This window comes from Chelonoidis abingdonii, chromosome 6 (genome assembly GCF_003597395.2).
Source record: "Chelonoidis abingdonii isolate Lonesome George chromosome 6, CheloAbing_2.0, whole genome shotgun sequence".
Taxonomy (NCBI): Eukaryota; Metazoa; Chordata; order Testudines; family Testudinidae; genus Chelonoidis; species Chelonoidis abingdonii.
In genome coordinates, this window is record NC_133774.1 from 114,356,640 (window position 1) to 114,379,351 (window position 22,712).

The following is a 22,712-nucleotide window of genomic DNA, read 5'->3' on the forward strand; positions in this document are numbered from 1 at the left end:
ACAGCTTCTATTTTTTCAGAAAAACTTAACATTTATACAATATATAAAATATGAATTTTCAGCAGATTAAAATTGATCTGTCATAGGTATGCACTGTCAGGGCTGGTAGCACCACCTATTATTAAGGTTGCCTAACGCTTCCCATGATAAGACCCTGTTTTCAGTTGCTTATAACTGCAAAAATTTTACTGCTTCAGCTAAAAATTTTCAGGTTGGCTGTCCACCTCCAGTTTTGTTTTGTTTTTCCTTCAATTTCAGCCAAAGCGGTTCAGCCATTTCTGAGAAGGCAGGTAAGGGGGGAAAATAGGGATCCTGTGGAAAAAATAGTGCTAATTATGGAATTAAAGACGGTATCATAATGTACATGGACAAGGGGGAAGAATTAAGGTTGCACAGGCAATCTTAATTCGAGCATTTCCTAATTTTTAAGTGTTTGGCATTGCAACCTACAAAATGGTCTATACTGTAGTTTCTTGTGTGTAATATGATATATATTTTCATATACATATCATTTAACCAATACAACAGACAATATTACTGAACATTTTTATGATTCTACAACTCTTTACAAAACAAAGTAAACTACCTTCATATCCCTGAAAAGTATACAGTCCAAGGGTCCCATACTGAGACCTTGGAAGGATAAATTTAAACTACTCATACACCTTACAGGGTTCAAAATTAAATGCATCAACTCAAGAAAGGGACCTGAAGACTTTTTTTCAAAGTGCAGCTGTGGTCAAAAATGCTAACAAGATGTTAGGATGCATAAGGAATGAGATGGAGAGTAATCAAGAGAATATTATGCTTTTACATAAACCAATGGTGCAGCCTCCTCTGGAATACTGTGTGTAGTTGTGGCCAACCCATCTCAAAAAGGATATTGTAGAACTAGAGCGCGTTCAGAGAAGGGTGACCACATTAAGGGCATGGACAAATTCTCATAGTAAGAGATTTAAAAGATTTGGATTGTTATCTTAAAGAAAAGACATGATAAAGGTATATAAAATAAGGAATGATATAGAGCAGAGAGATGGGGTGGTTCTGGTCTCCCTGTCTCATAACACAAAAACAATGGGACATTCAATTAAATTAAAAGGTGTCAAATTCAAAACTGATAATGCTTTCCATACAAAACGTGATAAGACTGTGGAGCTCATTGCCACAGGATGTTGTTGAGGCCAAGAAATTAGCAAGATTCGAAAATGGATTGGACATTCACTTGGATAACAAAAATATCCAGAGTTCTTATAATTAGTAACAAACATTTTGGAAGTGACAGTAAGCCTCATACTTCAGTGTTTAAGTCAATCTCTATTCAGTATTAGTGACCAGCCTGGTACCTAACGTGGGGGGCAAGATTTTCCCACATCTGCCTACTGCATGGTTCTTACACTTTCCTCTGAAGCACCTAGAACTGATCCCTGAGACAGAATAATGAACTAGATGGACCTTGGGTCCAATCCATCATGATAATTTCTATATTCCTAGGTTAAAATGACAGTATCCAGGTTTGACAGTCTAAACCTTGATTTGCTATTTAAACAATCCTGTCAGGAAGGTATCACTATTTGAATCCTTTCCAACCATATTGCCTCTAAAGAGTGTGTTAATAAACACTGCCTGACAGACTGGTAGTCTAACAGTAAACACAAACCAAGGTACACACATTGCCAGTATCAATCCTTGCATGCGATTCTCACAGTAAGTTATTTGTCCTTTTATTAATTATTATTAATTATTATTATTATTATTTATTTTTCTGACAGCAGCATGGATCAGTTTGAAAAAGAAATACAGAGGAAGTATCAAGAAGGTTAAACCTTTCCTACTGGAGCCACAATTTTTATGTCCACCAATTCTGATAATTCTCCTTTAAAAATGGCTAAATTCTTTTAAAATTTGGTTAACAAAAATACCTCGCTGGAGATTAAGACTTTGTGTGCCAAGTTACAACATGAAGCAAATTTTTATGGCTGAGTTATCAAACCCTGAAAATAGGGGTTTATAATAAATGTGCTGACACAACCTCAACTACAGAAGTGCATCATTATAATAAGACTGTCCTAATTCAATCTTTTTGTACAATTAAATAATGTTCCAACGGCTCTTTTCAAAGACATCACTTAAAGAAATACCAGTACAAAATAGTCTTCATTTGCTGTCTTAAACGTCCTTGTTCTAGCTGATTTGCCAAATAGGCCTCAGCAAGTTACAATTTTAATACCTGGCCCAAACCAAAATAAAATAAAATGAAATAAAATGAGCTTTAAGAATAGCCCACCTCAATCCATGTATTAGGCTCTTCTAATCAAACATAAATACACTCACTAAATCTGAATTTGGAAATAAAAAACTATGTATTTAAAGCATATCTGCATACAAATAATTGAACAACTAAATAAAGAACTATTGCATGGTTACTATTAACACACCATGCAGTGTCCTTGAAACATTGTCCAGGGCTCTTCAAATCTCTGATCTTTCAGTTGTCACTTCTGTGGCAAGTGACTTCAAATTCTGAAGCAGATTAAAGTCTGCAGGATTTCTGTGATGGTGAATTTGTACCTCCCCGTCTCTCTAAAACTACAGTCAGCAGCAGAATTTCAGAGAGCCAAATAACGTTTGATTGTGTACATGTACGCAGTCTCCTCACTTTAAAAGTGTAGCAGGGACAAGTCTAACCTGACAAAATCCAATCAGACCAGTTTGCAGCTTCCACCTTCGGGATATTCCATATAAAGACTGAGTGCCTGTGGCCACTTTAAGAATCACAGAAATCGCAGAAATGTAGTAGTTTGTTTTCTATTGCAAAAACCTGCTGTAACTCTAACAGAATATAGTGCTTTTAAATTAGCTAAAATTATCTTGAGCACTTCCTTCTCCCATACAGACAATGACAGATAGTGGAATCTTGACCCAATTAAAATTATTAGCAAAACTCACAATAGGGCCAGGATTTCACTCTCTGTATTTCATGTTTCTTGAAGGAGTCTTAAAAACTGACTTTAACTTGTAGGTAGTCTTTCCCAAGGGTAATAGTGTGAAAACAATGGCTTGAGCCCAGGAAACATTCCTGTGCATTTACAAACACATATGTACCTATATGACTGAATACATACATACATATTTTGCAGGTGCAACTTCAGCACCTTTGAAAGTGTGACCCTGTTAAGTAAACTGAAAAGTTAGATATTACTTCTCATTCACCTACCCATGAGGGGTAATATATAATATGTATTCAGGATTTAGAGATGCTTTATTCTTTGTTCTCAGCATGATTAAAGCAGCTAAGGTGTAAAGCATGTGTGTTCATGTGAAGATTAAAACAAAGGGTTTCTTTCATTTTCATTGATTGGATTTTTTTTCATCATTTAAAGTAAGTATCTATGAGCACATTTCTTTCCTTTCTCCTCCCCCAATTTTTTTTTAAAGTAAAGGTATGTATGTTTGCGCAGAGTGCCTAAGGGGCGACAACATTCCTGCACAGGGTACACTGTGCTGCGTTCCCTGAAATGTCCGTCATTATTCTTCCTGACTTTACTAGCGTTCTCTGGCTGAGGTATTTTAGATTAATGAGGCATTTGTTCTCAATCAAGAAGCTAGGTATGAATACAGTTTCACTTTCAAGAACTACACAGATGAATCATTTAATCTTTCGGTCTTTTTATTTTTTGAGATGATTTGTGGCTAATTTTTTATGAGCAGTACTCTAACACAGATGGATTCAATGTCACTTTTTCTCTGTCTCAAAAATAATTATCAAACAATAACAACTGCACAGTAAAATATAAATGTGCATTATCTTACATGTGTGTTCATGCAAATGCTGAATGATGCAAGAATTTGTCTGTTACAGCAATCTCCCTATTCCATTCTGTTTCTTACAGCTATCCCCATACTCCATTTTGTTTTTGTTCTCCTCCTGTGGCCGCCCCTCCCTGGCTGTTAAGTTGTTTACCAGGGCCACTGCCCTTCTCAAAGGGAGGGCCCCTTAAAGTTGTTTACCAAGAGCCATTGCCCTTCTCAAAGGGATGGCCACTTGTGCTAAGTGGGATCACTGCCCTGTTCAAAGGGTTAGTCCTGTTATCACCTTGTTAAACCTGGGCTCGGTGTAGGGTAGGCAATGTCCAGAGCTGCAAGACCTATTGTGTTTTTAAGATCTTGGGCATGAGTCATAGGCCTCATGTGCTTTTGAGTCACCTACTGCACAGGACTCTGCCCAGACATGTCTCTGTGCTCACCTACAGTTTGTCCCTGCCTCCTCTCCTCCCCTGTGACAGAAGGAGCCAATCAAAAGTACTGGCGGGAAACTGCCTGAGTTTGCCTTTAAAAACAGACATTTTTGAAACTAACATCAGAAAGGTTCCTGCATTGCTGCCTGGTCTGATCAGCCAGGGGTTCTGGGGGGTCCTTTCTCCGCTCTCGTTTTATTTTTGAGCGTACCCCCGTTTTTTGAACCCCCCCCACAAAGAACGAATTGCTGCCTGAGAGATCTCCTGATTATTGAGACCGTACCTAGCCTTCTGATGTTCTTGCTGCTTTTGCCTCCGCTGCTTCCTTGGGGGCTGGTAAGAATCCCTCTGTGAAACTCTCTATACTTTTATTTTATTATTTTAGCTGCTGGCTCTGTCTCCCCAGCACACAGACTCAAGCTAAACCTTGGTCTGTGTCTTAAAACCTCTCCTAAACTCCGCGGCACTTTGCTGCTAAAAATAAGTTTGTGCCGCTGCTAAGCTCTGCTCCTGTGGGCTTTGCCTCGGGGCTCTCTGCTTGCAGCTGTATCCACTGCTGCAGCCACCGTCCCTGGGCACATACCACTCTGCCCTCTGTAACTTCCCCATAGCATGAGGTGCACCATAGGTTTTGTTTTTTAGTTTAATAAGTTATAGTTTGTTAAGATTATACAGCTTGTAAGTTTCACCTGCCTTGTTCTTTGTTGCTCCCTATAGATTGTAAAGCTTGTAAGTTTCACCTGCCTTGTTATAGTTTGCTGTTCTGTTGCTCCCTACAGTTGCTTGTTATAGTTTTGCTTAGAATTGTGATATTTGTTGTTTTGCCTAGTTGTTGGTTAAGATAGATAAGGTTTTTGCTGCTTCTCCCTCTGTATAACTTTGTCTGTTTTTCCTCTGCTCCAAACCCCCCCCGTGTGCTTCTCCGTGTCTCTCTGTTACAACTCCTTGCTGCCACCGAACTTCCCAAACCCCTTGCTGTTTCTCCCCCTGTATAACTTTGTCTGTTTTTCCCCCGCTCCAACCCCCCCCCCCGTGTGCTTCTCCGTGTCTCTCTGTTACAACTCCTTGCTGCCACCGAACTTCCCAAACCCCTTGCTGTTTCTCCCCCTGTATAACTTTGTCTGTTTTTTCCCCGCTCATATCTCCCCTCCTGTGTGCTTAAAACCTCTCTCTAGCCCGTTGTCCTTACCTTGCAGGGCTTCAAAGTGTCTCGCTGCTTCCAGCTGCACTCTCCTCTCATCAGTTGCTGCTAATCATCGCCCCCCCCCCTGTTCCTTAACCCAGCTTTTAGGTACACTCTTGCTATCACAGCCTCACAAATTAAGTCAGTAATTTTCTACATTGCATAATTTCACTTATCACCCATATTGCGGATATACTTTGTATTTACATTAATACCATTGTGTTACATTGTATATAAGGCCACCAACCACTTAATACATTCTATCTAAGATTGTTAACCATTTTATATAGAAGCTACCATTTTATTTTGCATTTCTTTTTGGTACGTTTTGCATTCCACATTATATCTAGAGTTGTTCCTATATAAAGTTGAGTTGCTTATTGACTGTACTGTATCCCATTGTGCTGAACCCCACTTACTGTACCCCACTGTTAGAACTCCCTACACTGTTCAATAAGAAGAACTCCCCCATCATTGTCTATTGTAAACACCCTATACACCCCATCCCATCGTATTTCATTGTTAAATTCCCACCACTTCCTTTTTCCTTTAATAAAGAAATTAACTGGCACCCCACCTGTGTGGTAATTGCTCCCCAAGATCCCATATACCTGCGGGCAGGGACAGAATTGACGTGTTGTGAGCTGTGCTAGAGGGGGTTCCCTGGGTGATAGTTACTGGTAATAAAACTAAATAGCCATCCTGTAATTTACTACATGGAAACTTACAAAGTGTTTTTGCATATAATATTTTCATCATTTCATTTAAATTAGAATTTTCTGGAGAGAAAAGTTAAACATAAAGCAGTAGAACTCAAAGTACTAATGTGTACCATAATGAGTCTGCATATCGGCATGCTGCTCGTCAATGGACCTGAAGAGGAGCAGAAAGGTACGGGAGTAGGGTGGCAATCATTCCACAATTATGTATTATTCATTCAAAATATGGCTGCTGCTGCAATGTAGGAGTTCCACCATATTATACAAAACCTTCCTTATTATGCAGCAGAGTAATAAATATTTGCAATTTTCTGATTTATGCATTTTATTATAAAGAAGAAGGATACTAATTTATATCACATTATATTTTTCATGATACAATTTACTATTTTGCACTATGGTTACTACTTTGTTTATATACAAGAATATCTCTGTTGCATGACTCTTGCAGAGAACACATGGGGCCCAATCCAGTGACCAAAGTTCCACTGTTTTCAGGAGCAGCAGGCTTGGGGCCAATACTATACAATTAATATACTTCAATATTTAATGCATATTTAAATTGCAATATATACATTTCAATAAGTAAAAATATATTTTCATATTATTTAAAAGTTTTAGCAAACTGGCTAATTAGATGAGCACAATAGTCAGAAGTCTATTATCATAAGCATATAGGAGCAGGTCTTCTGCTAGTGTAAATTACCCTCCATGGAGCTGTGACAATCAACCCAGCTGAGGATCTGCTCCATAAACTAAAAGTTATGTAAACCTATATAAATATAGGAGCATAAATTTTCATAAGTCACTAGTGATTTTCAGTACTCAACTTAAAGTACTTTAAAGGGCTGATTTTCAGAAAGGGTTGAGCTTTAAAATGGTGCTTTTAAAGTGTTTCAAAATGGGGTCCAAAAAACAGAGGCATTCTAAATCACTAGTCACTTCTTAAAAATGTTGGGTTCTACAGACACATAATGAAACAGCTAAATACGGTGTGTTCCTGTAAACTCCTAAAAACAGTAACATTCCACCTGACCGACAGGACAGGAACGCTTTGTTTATAGGCACTCAGTATGAGCAACGGCATTCACCCTGCAGGACAGTGGTCCCCAACACAGTGCCCGCGGGCACCATGGCACCCGCCGGGGCATTTGTGTGTGCCCACCTACTGCCCAGCTGGGGAGAGAAGCTGTGGCCCCGTGCCTGTCTGGGACAGAAAACTCCGGGGCTGCGGGCGCCAGTGTTCTCTGTCCTCACGGCTTCTCTTCTCTCTGGATTCATGTATTATGTAATATTAAATATGATGTTTTTTGTATTATTTAACGTACAAATACAAAATAAGCCTTGAAAAATTGTTGGTGCCTGCCACACTCTTCTGAAAACATGAATGTGTTACTGGCCACAGAAAGGTTGGGGACCACTGCTGTAGGAGATGTACAATTTAAATCTCTAAGATGTCAGCGCTAATTCAGACATTTCTTTGTGTTCTTGATCGCCTATGTAGGGAGCTCTCATCTGTAAAATTTCTTAGTAAGTACTAGAATCATTAGGTGTATTTGGCTTATTTCAGTGTTCCAGTAAGACAATCTCTGTAAGACTGCTTCAGCTTCAATTACCTAGATCAAAGGCAGAATTCATCTTTGGAGCTACCCAAGAACAGTACCATGAAGTATACAAATAGCATAACCTATCCTACACTACTACAGAAGGAAAAGCTGCGAACCAAAGAAAATAACATGCATCTGAATATTTCAGAGGACACAGTTCGCCAAGCTAATACAGGAAGGAATTTCCAACCAAAGGAAACAGCCTAGACTCTCTAACTTTTAGTATACGCAGAATCTGTCATACTTTCAAATGTCTGTCATAGTCCTAGTTGGGACTCAAATGAAAAACAGCTTTCTGGACTTTCATTTCTATAGGGCCTTTCATCCCAAAGTGTTTTACAAACTTAGATAGACAAAAATAAATTATACACAGAGACCAATTCTCCTGTTAATTGAATATAAAATGTTGGAGAGAAAACAGCAACTATTTAACAGGACAACACCAGTACACAATAGCTTCGCAAAGAAAGTGAAAAATGCCTTTTCCACTCTAAGCTAACAGTCACCAAGTTGGAACTTGGCCAGGACACTGGGGTTAACATCCCTACCATTGCTTCCACTCTTTCCAACCATCCCACCTGACCACCCTTTTTGTATCCTCCCATGCTGTCCCCTTATGGATGGAAGACCCTGTTGTCTTGTTGTTTATCATGTAGTCTCCCCTCTGCATTCATATCTCTTCTCACAATATAATTCTTCCATCAGGCTTTCAGTGCTAACTCCACTCAGATAATGGGGGAAAAGGGAAGAAAACAATTCAGACTGCATGAAAATTTTACCTGTATTCTATGTATTTTAATTTATGTTCAGATTGTACTGAATGCACTGTTTAGACAGTCCGTTCACTGAGGTGCAGACCATATTTTATGCACTGCTTAGTACAATGTTGGTGACTTAGAAATGATAGGAATGCTATAGGATCTTTAAAGGCCCCCATATGCCACAGTTGAAGCACCTAATCGATGCTTAGCCTAATGAAGAACTGTGTATTTACATGAATAACCTATATTCATGGTTTATTATAGAAAACTGGATCCAGAATAGCATAAACTGGAAAGTAAAACATGACAGACATGTTATAGTACCAAGACCCTAAAACGTCAAGCAAATGATACATTCCTTCATTAATGCCGCCATCTCCTGAAGCACTAAATATACATATACAAATACACACACACACAAACATATATATTTTAAAAAGCAGATAAAAATCAAAAGCAGGTTCACAAAAGCAATATAAATGTGGAACCCAAAGACAGAACAAAGCTTTCAGGAAGAGGTTGTGGGGAATAATGGGAGTTGCACATTTTTAAAAGGTAAAAGCAATAACCCTGGCACTAGCATTTTAATTAACTGCAGTCTTTTAAAAGGTGCGTCAATTAAAAGGGAACCATAGTAAATGTAACTAGCAAACTATGAGATTTTGTGTGTCAGTCTCTAGAGGAGAAAGCCAACAGCATAATCTAGCATCATTTCAGAGACATTAAAAAGACAGTTTTGTAAACATGACCCTAAAATGACAAATAGGATTCAAAAATAATGTTAAAACTTTGAACCATGTAGATGGTTGCAATGTGGTTCCATGTTAATAAAATTTCAATATGGTAATTTATTAAAGTTGTGTTTGACATTGATAAGTATTTTTTTTCCTCCAAGTAAAATGACAGACGTTTCCTCTTACTGAACTAAGAATGCCATTCAATCACGCAACCAAGTCAATGGGAATTTTGCCATTTAGGTTTGCCAACCCTCCAGGACTGTCCTGGAGTCCCGAGGAATGAAATATTAATCTTTAATTGAAGATTACGCCATATGATGTAACTTCCAGAAATACCTCCAACCAAAATTGACAATTCTATTTGCCACTGAGTTCAGCGGGTCAAGATTTCACCTCAATATCTATCCTCTCTCAAGTTCCATCGCTCACATTAATAAGAAATTTGTTTGTGTTGGCATAACTAAGCTAAATGTGGTAATAAAGAATACTGAATGCTAGATTAAAGAGGAAATGCTTAAAGTAAATTTAGCACTAATAAAAGATGCCAGAAAATTATAGCCCTGAAAATTTTCCAGGTAAACACAGAACAGCTAAAATAAATAGGAAGCACTAATATATATTTCCAAAAGTTATCCTACCAATGTGCTTCTAGAGCACCAAGGGACCACTTCTAAAAATAAGAAGGCAATTAATATGTCCATTCAATCTTTGATATCCCCAGTGATGCTCCCAACCAAAACATCAACTTGTGCCACTAAGACAGCAATTTCTGTTATGTAGAAAAATCCGGAAGAAGAACTGCACTGAGGCCAACTCCTCATTTCACACAGGTCACCAAACTGTATTTAGATGAATATGAAGTTGTCACCACGAATAATCTTGCAACATTTTTATTGATACACACCTAAAACTACAAAAGTTCACTTAAATATTTTATACACAGGGCTTCAAATGAAAAATAAAAGACTGGTGAACTAGATGGACCCTGGTTTACCACCTAGTCCTTTCCAATCTCCTAGAAACATCACTATTCTCATGTACTCCTGAAAACAAAGAAACAGAAATCCTAAAGTCCTTTGTGCCTCCTTGTCTCCAGTTCCAATACCCTCTTTTCCTCAGCCTCCAGACATCACCCCAACCCTATCCCTCTTCTCCACCTCCTCAACTTCCTACTAAGCTCTAAGATTCCTCCTTAACCTGCTGTTCATATGAAATAAGTGACAATACCATATATTATCTAACTATTTATGTTCTTATATTGCACTTATCACCCTGTTATGACACACTCCGGTGCTTTTAAATAGGAGCATTTCTTAAATGATCTCCAACTTTGGTGCTATTTCAGGATCTTCACTTCTTACCTTCCTTCAACATGAAACTAACAAAATATGGGATTTCATATTCTTTTATACTTTTTCCTCCTGTGTTTTGATAATTAAACATGCTTATTACATACAAAATATGTAGACTATGCTTTTTCCCTTAAGACACGCTGCTGTATATAGTAGTGAGAGGTATAGGTCGTCTTTAATACCAGACTTCAAGCAAATGTTCTGAAGTTTCTCAGTATTTTGAATACAACAATGTGGCTTTCCATTCCTATTGCAGTCACCCAGGGAATTTTCATCAATGTTCGCCTTACAACCCCAACCCTTAGAAATGCCATAGCTGTCCCTTTCCTGAAAGGAAATTGACAAACTTTTCGTTAGAGCAGCAGCGCTGTCTAACCCTGTTCACTTAACCGATAATTAGAGTCTCAGTTAAAGGCACCCTGTCACTTGCTAGCATTGACTTTTGCCTTTCCCCCCACCCACTCACAACTCTGGAAAAACCATTACAAAAGCAGTTTCCAAAGTCCTGAAATTCCTGATTGTTTGATAAAGAGCATTTAACAAGCTTTTTCCACTGACCAGCAAAAGAGAAACATGAAAACATTTTACAGAAATAGAAATGGATTCAGTGCACATTTTAATAACTATGCATGAGCAAACACTGGACTACATCCTTAAAAATCAGAAAGTATTTCTGACAGTTTTAAAACATTCTTTCCTTTCTTGTTCCACTCAGCTTAGTCAATACATATACCATACCTACTACTCAAGGGTTCAGGCGGTGATGCTCTCAAATAGATTCGCCAGTAGACAACTCCATGGGACCAGGGAGCTCTGTGCACTGCCTCAATGCCACCCCCACTTGAGCCAGGATCCTCCCTTTTGTGGACCTCCAGGACTGACAGGCCTTATGAGAGTAGGGGACTGGAGCTGACTTAGTTGCGAGGAACTCTTTAACTCCTTCTTGACTGGGGCAGGGAGCTGACTCACCACAGTGAGCAATGTCACATTTTTCAGTACAGTGGACACTTGTGTCTTCTTCAAAGTATTGAAAATGTCATCCCCTGATTCTTATTACTCACGTTTCTAAGGCACATAACTGAGTTTTCTTAATGGAAATCAGATGAGAGATGACTAGCTGCCATAGGGAATCCAATATATATTACTGGGAGAAAACCTGAACTTAGAGACGTATCTCGCATCACACCCTAAAATAGGATTTCTGCTCTGACAGAATTGCACCAGGAGTTAAATTTCAGAGTGTAGGGCTTGCTGCTGAAAATGCCTTAACTCTAGCCAAACACTGAGTTAATACACAGGCACATACAACTGCAGTGTCCCAACCAACCTCAACCACCATGGCAGGATGTACTGGGGGAAGAGAGTCTCTAAGAGAAATGGTCCAGGGATATCATCTCTCACCAGGTGTCAAGAGAAGGAGTTATTTGAACAACGACATAGTAGTGTATTTCTTGCTGAGGCATCGCCATAATAATAATAATACCACCTTGCTCTTCACCAGTAGATCTCAGAGCACTTTACAAATAGAAAAACTGAGGCACAGAGAAGGGCACTGACTTGTCCAAGGTTACCCAGCAGGCTAGAGCTGGGAATAGAACCCTAGTATTCTGAGTCCCAGTCCAGTGCTCCCTCTTCCAAACCACACTGCCTCCATGCCTCAGGCAAGCTCTTAATGCCCCTTTGTTAGATGGATCCCTATTTAAACCTGGGGAATTCATGGTCAGTTGGTAACATCTACACTAAGGACACTCACTGAATATGCAAAAATAAAATCTGCATTAGTGCTTATTGTGTGTATGTAGCAACCTACGTGGAATGTTTGTTTCTTTGTGCAATAGGTACACGTGCAGATTTCCCGGGCTCAGTGTAGAAAGCCAATTTGCAAAGTTTGGCCTTTAATTTTCTAATGCCTAAAGTGGCCAATATTTCTTTATCAAGTATAGTTCGTGCTTAGTAGATAGCTTTACAACTCAGTTATCCCATCCATTAGATTCATATAAATCACACTTAGTAAGTAATGATGAAATGATTATATCACATTAAATCAGGAGGCTGGTGTTCATTAATCAATTTTGTCACCTATAGCTTTGCATTTCTTAAAATGGATGATGAAACTAAATGCTTTCCCAGAGAACACAACTGCCATCAAATGTAACAGAAGTTTGTTGGGGAAAGGCAGATTTGCTAAATTCTAGACATGTGATGGCTAAATGAAAAAGTAAATGGCCATTCCCTAGTAGTAGAGTGGTTCGTTACTAAAAAGTCAGCATTTACCCAAAGTTGCCATTAAGGGCTTCAGAAATCCTGCCACTATAGCATATTCTGAGTGCAGAGTTTTAGATAGCATGACATAGTAATTGCTAACTTTTTAACAGTGAACACTATTGAAAAATATCCTATGAGCCTATACAGGCGATAGAAAAATATCTTATAAGCCTAGACAGGAGATATGGGTTATAAAACCTCCTTTTGAATCCCATTGTTTAAGTTAATGCAAATTATTCAGGTCAGAGATCTGCTTGATCCACGGGGAAAAATGTTAACATTCTGTACAAGTTGAATTATTTTAAATAACCTATCTTCTTAACCACATTTATTATTGTTTATACTTTATCAAATAGTATTACTGAAAAAAAAGTTATGAAAACATGCAATTTTCCTGAAAGGACAGGATCCATCTATTTCCAACAACATTTCATCCTTGTGTTATTTTCTTTTTTGATCATACAATATACATATATGGATTATGATGTGAAACATTTTATGACTGTCTGCTGGTGTAAATCCATAAATGCTCTAAAAGAACAATTTCATACATGCTGATAATTTATTTTTCAGCTTTTCCTTCCTCTGCTCTCCCCAGATTCCCATGCATACATTCTCAAGGACTAAAATAATTAGAGTAAATTTCATTTCTTCTTTTCCTTCTGATGTATAGTCAAAGTTTGGGTTGCTTTCTTAGACAATATTCTACAAACAATATAATCTACTTGCTAGCAATTTTCTGGACAATATAAAATTCTTTCAAGGGTTGCTCGCTCTCTCAAAACAGTGAAATTTTATATTTAAATCTAATAATATTGTTAAGAGACAAAAAACCACTTCACCGGCAATAAGTGGTATATTTAGAAGAACCCAGGCCTATATACTGCATTCCAGATACAATACCTCGTGTGCTTTTTTTGGATGGTCTGCAGGGAATAGGATAACTAAATAAACTATGCAACTTACAGCTGTCCAGGCTCCTTTTCTGCATCGAGAACACAGCCATCCATCATGGATTTCATGAGAAGGAACTCCATAACAACCTATAATAAAAGAGTTGGATTGATTAATATATTCTGGCCTTCTGGGTGTCTATAGCTCCACACAAATCAGTTGTATACAAACACTAAAAAGTAACACATGCCTTGTGACCAAAATGACTAAATAATAAGCCCCTTCCCAGGTTAAGTCTAACGTTACTGCATAATCAACTTATAGGGGACACAGGTAGCAATTCATCTAGTTCTCAACTCTAAGAACCTTCCATTTTATTAGTTTTTTCTAGTCCATATGATATTTAATAAAAATTAAGAATCAGATAAATGAAGTAACACTAAATCTTTCCAACTATATGGTACTTACATATGAGGATCATAGTGTGCTATACGAACGTTAACTAATTAAGTCCCAGCACCTCTCTGAGGTACTGTAGGAAATAACTCCACCTGACACTTCTGAAAAGGGAAAGAATATATTAAGGGTGAAATTATGGCCCCACTGAAGTTAATAGCAAAACTTTCATTGACTTCAGTGGGGTCAGGGCTTCACCTTAGTTATTTAACAGGGCAACACAACACTACACAACAGTTTAGAATAGGGAGAGAACATGTTATTCTAACAAAAGTTCAGGGTGAATTTTACAGAAAGGAACAGATACAGGAATTGCAGGAATTAGTAATTGGAGAAAGACCGGGCACTGGGGCTGATACCCCCTGACCAGGACACTGGGGCTAATGCTCATATAGTTAATTAAAGTGCTATGGAACAATTACTGATCACAAGTGGTCAAGGACCTTGGTTTTACTTCTCAACTGAAAGATGGCACTTCTAGTATAACAGTTTCCCCTATTTTTATGCTAGGCCATCGGTTCAATACTGACTTAGAAGGAGGGCACCATCTATTTAATAAGTACTGACCTGGCCCTGACTTCTGAAATCTAGTGGGATCATAGCAGAAGGTGATATGGTTGCACAGGTATTTTATTATGCTAAGTTTGACTGATTACAGCAGATGAGACTGAAAATTGTAGATATAAAGCTTTGGTCTGTTCCATAATGATGTTAATGAATATTTACAGGGTTCCAATTATTTGCTGTTTTCACAGATGAAGTTAACAATTCCCGGAATATTTGATGTTCTGATATAAAGTTTTACCCTAACAGTTCTGAAGATTACATATAAAACTGTTCTGAATAGACTCAGTATATGTTGCTTACTAAAGCAAATAAGGCAAAATTGTAAATCACAACTTCTTTAAATTGAGTGATTAGTTTATTTACTTGCATGAACCTGTACACAACACTTTGCACAGGATATTAGAAGACTTGTTCCATCCTCTTCAATAAAGGCATTTGATGGATAGTTTTCAGTGTTTTCTTCGCTATAAATAAAACACATCTCTGGAATAAGTGGTTTAGTCTTTTCACCAGCCGTAAATGTTTCATCTGATTTTGTTTCCCAGCAAGTATAATTTTCTTCATTATGGTTGTCTGGCTGGAAATACACAATATTTATATTTAACTAAAAAAGACACAAAAGGCTTACTTATTTGTTATTTTGACTTGGGTGTACATACTTTTCCCCTTCACTAGTTGTTTAATAGTTTCAAAAGAAAATTAGCTGCTTCCAAAGCATCCATCACCACCATTTTCTTTAGATCCTTTATTATTTTGGTAGGTCTTAGATTAAAAATAGCACTCCGGCAGTCTGAAAGTTAGTGCTGCTGCAACTATGCTCACTTTATTGTACCATCACTATGACTACAATTTTGAGCCCCCTGGGCCCGATCTAGCTCATATTCAACTATGAAGCTGCTGCTGTAGGTTAATTAACAGTGCCCTGTTAATATGACTGTAGTGGGCTCTTTTCTTGTAAGCCAAAGTAGGACAATTCAACAAAGCAGCCTCTTTCTGCACAGATATAAAGTAGCAATGTATGTCTGAGTATTCCTTCCTTTGCCACATACAGTCCAGACTTGGGAAAGAAGGGAGTCCTACCACTAACTGTCCCCAGGCAGGAGCTCCCTCACTGGCAGCCTGAAGATACAGTGGGGAGTCACCTGGCCAGCAGCATGGGGAAACCAAAATTACCACCTCACTGCTTCAGCTACTTCCTGACTCCCATGTGGTACAGGGACTATTTTACCCCTCTTTTGACCAGTGCTCCCACAAAGGAATTACTCCAGTTCAAGGACTTCCAGAAATTCTATAGTCTGTGCAGTGTCGGAGTGATGGCTCAGGTCTAATATATATCGTTCTGGGGAGCATCTGAGGTGCTGAGTTCTCTTCTCATGAGAAGCTCTACAGTTCCCAGATACTGAATTGTAGAGTTCCTGGGTTAGGAAAGGCTTGCCACACCTAAGTCAACAGACCTTTCCCCTCTGCACCAGTGGTCCCCAAACTGTAAAGTGTACTGCCTTAGAGGTGGCACAGAGGAACATTGGGGACTGGGGGGAGGATGCACTGAGGCATGCACTGGGGCCAGCCTCATGAGCAGCAGGGAGGGAGTGCCACACTTTCCCAGTCCTGCTCTTCCCCCAGACCAGCTCAGCCCCCTGCCTTGCTCCTCCCTCAACCCTATTCAGCTCCCAATCCTCCTCCACCCGCAGCCCGGTTCCGCCTTCACTCCATGTGTACCCTCAGACCAACACTGCCCCCAGCCACAGCTTCACTCTAACCCCTGCTCCATCCCTAGCTTGGCTCTGCCCTTACCTCCTCTCTACTCTCAGACCAACTCTGCTTCTAGCTCCAGCTCCTGTCCCATCCCCAGTTCCGTCCCCAGCTCTGCCTTCAGCCCAAGCTCCACTGCTCAGAATGCCTTGGCTATACAGTAATGGGAGGCACGGACAGCCTCTGTTACTGGTAAGGGGTGGGCGTGACTAAAAGGTTTGAGCACCACTGCTCTCTATACTATAGGCCAGTCTGCTGTTCAGCCTAGGGTCACCCGGGGTGGGGGGGAAATGGGGCAATTTGCCCAGGGCCCCGCAGGGGCTCTCATGAGAGTTTTTAGGGGCCCCTGGAGCGGGGTCCTTCACTCGCTCCAGGAGCCCCGGAAAACTCTCACAGGGCCCAGGCCCCCGGAGCTTCTTCCGCTCTTGGTGTTTGGCGGCGGGGGGGTCCTTCCGCCCCGGGGCGGAAGGACCCCCTGCCACCGAATTACCGTCGAAGCAGGACCCACTGCCGAAGTGCCGGTCTTCAGCAGTAATTCGGCGGTGACGGGAGGCTCCCGCCGTGGGTCTTCGAGGCACTTCCACTCCGGGACCCGCTGCTGAAGAACCCCACCCCCGCCACCGAATTACCGCTGAAGCGGGGGCACCCCGCTGCCAAAGACCTCAGACCCCCTGAATCCTCTGGGCAGCCTGGTTTAGCCAAAATCTGCAGCTTTCTAGAGCTTGTCAAACCAGTAAACCGACTGCTATTTTTTACTGTGCTTACATCTGTCAAAATGAAATTAATTCACAAAAATGCTAAGAATGGTCTGACTCATGAAAGTTTTTATATTTGCTATGATACACAGCTGTAAACATCATTTTTTGCTGGCAGCTCTGCTAGAAGTGGGAATGGCTAAGATGATAGCAAACACTGGTTTTCTTTTTATTGTGCTCAGATGAGCATGATTTGTACTTGGTACTGTATGTCTTATTTTTACATTGGATCCATTCATTTATGAAAATGCAAAGCCCCAGTAGTTAAAACAAACACAGGAGTAATAAAATCCTTTGCATCTGCCCAATGCCTCATTCTTTAAAGACAATTTCACTTCATTTGGAAAGGGTACCAAAGCAGTCATCTTCGAGCCAGGACTAAAACCATGTATGAATTATTGTCTTAAATATGAAGAGACGTACTGCACTTATGTGTGTCCCATCCCAAGCATGTTATTTGTAAAATATTCTGATAGGCAAGATTGAGCTTTAATATTGTCTCAAGTTGCAAGCATTGGGTGTGACAGAGCAAATGTGCACTCTGTGTGGAGGTGGCTGGGTGGTGTTAGAGGCCTGTGATAGACAGGAGGATGTGCTGTAGAGTAAGTATTGCTGCAGACAGTATTTGGTCCTGCCATGAGTGCAGGGGACTGGACTCAACGACCTCTCAAGGTCCCTTCCAGTCATAGATTCTAGAAGTCCTCCAGGAAGTGTAGAGAGGCTGCACTTCCTGCACACCGCAGAAACAGAAGCTGTGGGCTGCAGCTGCAGATTAATGGAAAGTTTGTTAACTCAGACTCCTGTTCATAATAAAGGGTTTATTGTGACACCAGTCCCCTTGGCAGTGAGATAAGTCATGGTACCAGGAGTGGAAGGCAAAAAATAACACAATGAGACCTGGTGGCTGCTATATAGTCTGTGCAACTGCACATAACTCCCCCACACCAGCACTGAGAATCAGGGGAAATGCTGAATATGCCTGGAAAACATTCAAGCAGCAAGTTGAGCTGCATGTGAAAGCCACTGGGACAAATAAACTGGAGGATGAGGAAAGGATTAACAGTACCAGGCACAGGAGCCCTAGATGTATACAATGCATTCCATACAGATGGTGTGGGGAAAGAGGAAATGTTCAGAAATAACTAAATTGTTTGAAGATCATTGTGTCTCTAAAAATGTTACTTCTGAGAGAGATGTATTTAGGATGAGAACACAAAATAGAGGGGAAACAGTAGAGGAGTTTGTCACAGACTTAAAACTAAAAAGTCAGTCCTGTGAGTATGGAATATTAAAAGACTCATTAAAGACCAAATTGTCCTGGGGTGTAACAATAAAAAAATCTGTTAAATGTTACTAAGGGAGATGGATCTGACACTAGAAAGGGCAATATGTATATGCCAAGCAGCAGAACAAACACACACAAAAAGCCTAGAGAAAGGCACAGAGCACATGACTCAGTACTATAATTAAGCCAGCAAGGGGAAAGTTCACAGAAATTAAACTGACCAGTGACAGGAAAATGGAAAGCAGGAAACAAGTCAGTGATGTGGCAAATCAACAAGAGTAAGGCATTTGACACGGTTCCACATGGGGAATTGTTAGTTAAATTGGAAAAGATGGGGATGAATATGAAAATTGTAAGGTGGATAAGGAACTGGTTAAAGGGGAGACTCCAACGGATCGTACTGAAGGGTTGAAACTTCTAAGGCTGGAAGGAGGTTACTAGTGGAGTTCCTCAAGGACAGTTTGGGACAATCTTGTTTAACCTTTTCATTACTGGACCTGGCACAAGAGCGGATGTGACTATAAAAGTTTCGGATGACACAAGCTGAGGGTATTGCTAACACAGAAAGGACGAGGATACCACACAGAAGATCTGGATGACTTGTAAACTGGAGTATAGTAATAGGATGAAATTTAATAGTGAAAAAGTGCAAGGTCATGCACTTGGGATTAATAATAAGAACTTTAGATATACATTGGGAACACATCAGTTGGAAACAACAGAGGAGGAGAAACCTTGGGTATTGATTGATCGCAGGATGACTATAGCCACCAATGCGATATGGCCGTAAAAAAGCAAATGCGGTTTTAGGATGCATCAGGCGAGGTATTTCCAGCAAGATAAGGAGTGTTTAATACCATTATATAAGGCACTGTGAGACCTCACCTGGAATACTGTGTGCAGTTCTGGTCTCCATATAAGAAGGATGAATTCAAACTGAACAGGTTCAGAGAACGGCTACTAGGATGATCCAAGGAATGGAAAACCTGCCTTATGAAAGGAGACTCAAAGAGCTTGGCTTGTTTAGCCTGGCCAAAGAAGGCTGCGGAGGGGTATGCTTCTTTCCTATATAAATATATCAGGGGGATTAATATTGGGGAGGGAGAGGAATTATTTAAGCTTAGTACTAATGTAGACACAGGACAAATGGTATAAACTGGACATTGGAAGTTTAGACTTGAATTAGACGAAGGTTTCTAACCATTAGAGGAGTGAAGTTTCTGGAACAGCCTTCCAAGGAGAGTGTGGGGGCAAAAACATATCTGGCTTTAAGACTAAGCTTGATAAGTTTATGGATGGATGATATGATAGGATAGTTTAATTTTGGCAATTGATCTTGGTTACAGCAGATAAAGTCTCTCAATGGTCTGTGATGGGATGTTGGATGGGATGGGATCTGAGTTACTGCAGAGGTTCTCCTTAGTGCTGGCTGGTGAGTCTTGCCCACATGCTCAGGGTTTAGCTGATCGCCATATTTGGGGTTGGAAGGAATTTTCCTCCCGGCAGATTAGAGAGGCCTGGAGGCTTTTCGCCTTCTCTGCAGCGTGGGCATGGGTCGCTTGCCGGGGAATCTCTGCAGCTTGAGGTTTCAAACCAAATTTGAAGACTTCAATAACTCGGACATAGGTTAGGGTTGTATAGAAGTGGATGGATAGGGTTCTGTGGCCTGCTTTGTGCAGGATGTCAGACTAGATGATCATATTGGTCCCTTCTGACCTATGAGTCTATGAGTCTAAATGCCAGCCTTCGGGCAAATATGTGGAAACCGTAATAAACCCAACCATTACGCTAAAAAGTGGGGAGAAAGTGCAGGTTTCATGTATTAAGTGAAAAATGGATTCTTCAAACAAAGAGGAAGAGCTGTTCTTAAAGAGAAGAAGGAATATGAAAATGCAACAGACTGTTTAATTAAAATGTGCACTGTCACTGGGTGGCCGGCTCCAGTAAATGAAGTCGAGCCACCTCCCCTAAGCCAGTAAAGATGCTCTCATTTGGCCAACTAAGAGGGCGGAGCAGCTCCTGGGAGCTATAAAGGACCAGAGCGACACAGTGAGACACATCTGATGAGTCAGGATTGCCTGGAAGGAGGAAATCTGGATGAAATGAGAGCTGCCAAAGGAAGATGATGTTTTTGGGGGCAAGGCTGAAGGCAAGAAGAGCAGCAAGAGGGGTTTTCTGGCTGAGCTCCCAGAGCCAGGGCCAGAGGCCTGGAGAGGGCTAAAGGTAGGAGGAGCAAAAGAGGGAGGTGCCTGCTGGCTCTAAGCCAGAGAGGTGAAACCAAGAACCAGAGAAAGCTGAAGGCCAGAGAATATTGGCAGATGTTACCTGCAGACGTCTCCAACATTGAGAACTGGACCCACTGATGTCTCTGCACCAGAGAGCTGGACCCAGGGGGAAGAGTGAGATGGCAAATGAACCAGGGGGATTTAGGGGTGCTCCCCTGGTGAGGATAATCTCCCAGCAGAGAGAGGCTTTGGGGATTCTCACTTAGGAAAAGCAGGTGGCACTCCAGCTGGAAGGGCCAGGATGGCTGTCCTGGCAATGAGGGATGGAAGAGGATTGACAAAGAGTCCAGGAGTGACAAAAGGTTCCGTTGTATGGTATGTGGGGTGTCAAGGGACAAGATGGAATGAGTTTTTAATGACTGAGTGATAGACTCCATTTTGGAACTTCTGTTGCAGACTATTTGTAGGATGTTTTAGAGACGAAAAAAAAAAAGTAACCTCAAGAGGGGGGTAGAGCTGAGGCAAGAGAGTTTGGCACAGAGTTCCTGGCTTGGCACAGAGTCCCCAGAGACTCAGGGGAAACTGAAGCAGACATTCCTATCATGCTGCAGTCTGTTATAAGAGGGCACTTGAGGAGGAGCTACCTCTTGACATGCACAAATGGCACTTATGTGACATACAATGTAGACACTGGGGCACAAGTAATGTAATAAGAAACACTGAAAGAGAGATGGAAGGAATACAAATGTGGAGGAGTAAAAAGTGTCTGTGAAAGACTATAATGGGGGAACAATTTCAGTGATGAGAGAGTGCATGCTGACACTTAATACAAGGCGAACGCAATAAAAAAAAGGGGATTGTGGCAGAGGCCAACAACCAGTCTTGGACCTACACGGCTGTGAGATGCTTGGTCTCATAAAAGGATGTAGGACATAGAGAGACAGAACAACAACCTAGACTCAGATATGAAAGTATTAATAGCATCATGTAAAGACGTATTCACAGGAAATGGGTGAATTCCAGTAACATGCAAGATATAGTTAATAGATGATGAAGAACCTGTGGTACACACTACATGAAAAGTTCTACAAGCTTTAAGAGCTTCAAAACATGACAGTAAATAGTATCCTTCAGAGAATAAAAGAACTGACAGATTGGGTTCACTCCTTAGTAACTGTAGAGAAAAAAAAAAAAAGAGGGGACGCTGGCTGTATATGGACCATAAGGAGCTGAACAAAACCATAAAAAGAGAACACTTCCACTTGCTCACAAGAAGTGAACTGCTGTTAGGTGGTAGGAACCAAATTCTTCAACAAATTAAATGTATTGCTGGATTTTGGCAGATTCCCTGGGACACTGAGAGCTCCAAGATCTGACTTCAAACAGACCATTTTGGCAGATGCTACTTCTTTAGACTGCCTTTCGGAACATGTTCAGCTCCAAAAATATTTCACAATACAATGAGCCAGATCCTAAAGGGTGTAGCATAAATGAAAGTATTTGTGGATTAACTAATAATTTGGGGCAGCACTTCCACTGACCATCAGGAATAACCAAGGAGAGTACTGGAAACTGTGAGAGCTAATAACGTTAAACTGAATAAGGCCAAATGTCATTTACAAACAATACATACAACATAGTTGGGAAAGAGACTGACCTCGAAGTGAATCTTGCCCAATGAATCAAAGGTTCAGGCAATACTGAACATGCTGAGACCTGAAGATAGAAAGGGAATTCAAAGACTGCTAGGCATGTTGAATTATTTCAGGAAGTTCATATTTAACTATACAGCTTGCACAACTCACCTAAGACTTGTGCTCCACCAGGTCACCAAATAGGCACGGATGCCAGAGCATAAAAGGGAATTCAAGTATTTAAAGCAGGTTCTGACATAACCTCCAGTGCTGCAGTTCTTTGAC

The 22,712-nt window shown here is 40.5% G+C and overlaps 1 protein-coding gene across 3 annotated transcripts in view; it reads right to left on the reverse strand.

The window, feature by feature from the left end:
- The window catches only part of KDM4C (lysine demethylase 4C), a 431,136-nt gene that overhangs the window by 122,197 nt on the left and 286,227 nt on the right, over positions 1-22,712 (reverse strand). For all 3 annotated transcript variants that reach the window (XM_032803407.2, XM_032803405.2, XM_032803406.2), the window contains 2 exons: positions 15,140-15,353; positions 13,826-13,902 (listed from right to left, as the gene is read on the reverse strand). In XM_032803407.2, the coding sequence (XP_032659298.1) occupies positions 13,826-13,902; positions 15,140-15,353 (291 nt within the window). The remainder of the gene's footprint in view (positions 1-13,825; positions 13,903-15,139; positions 15,354-22,712) is intronic.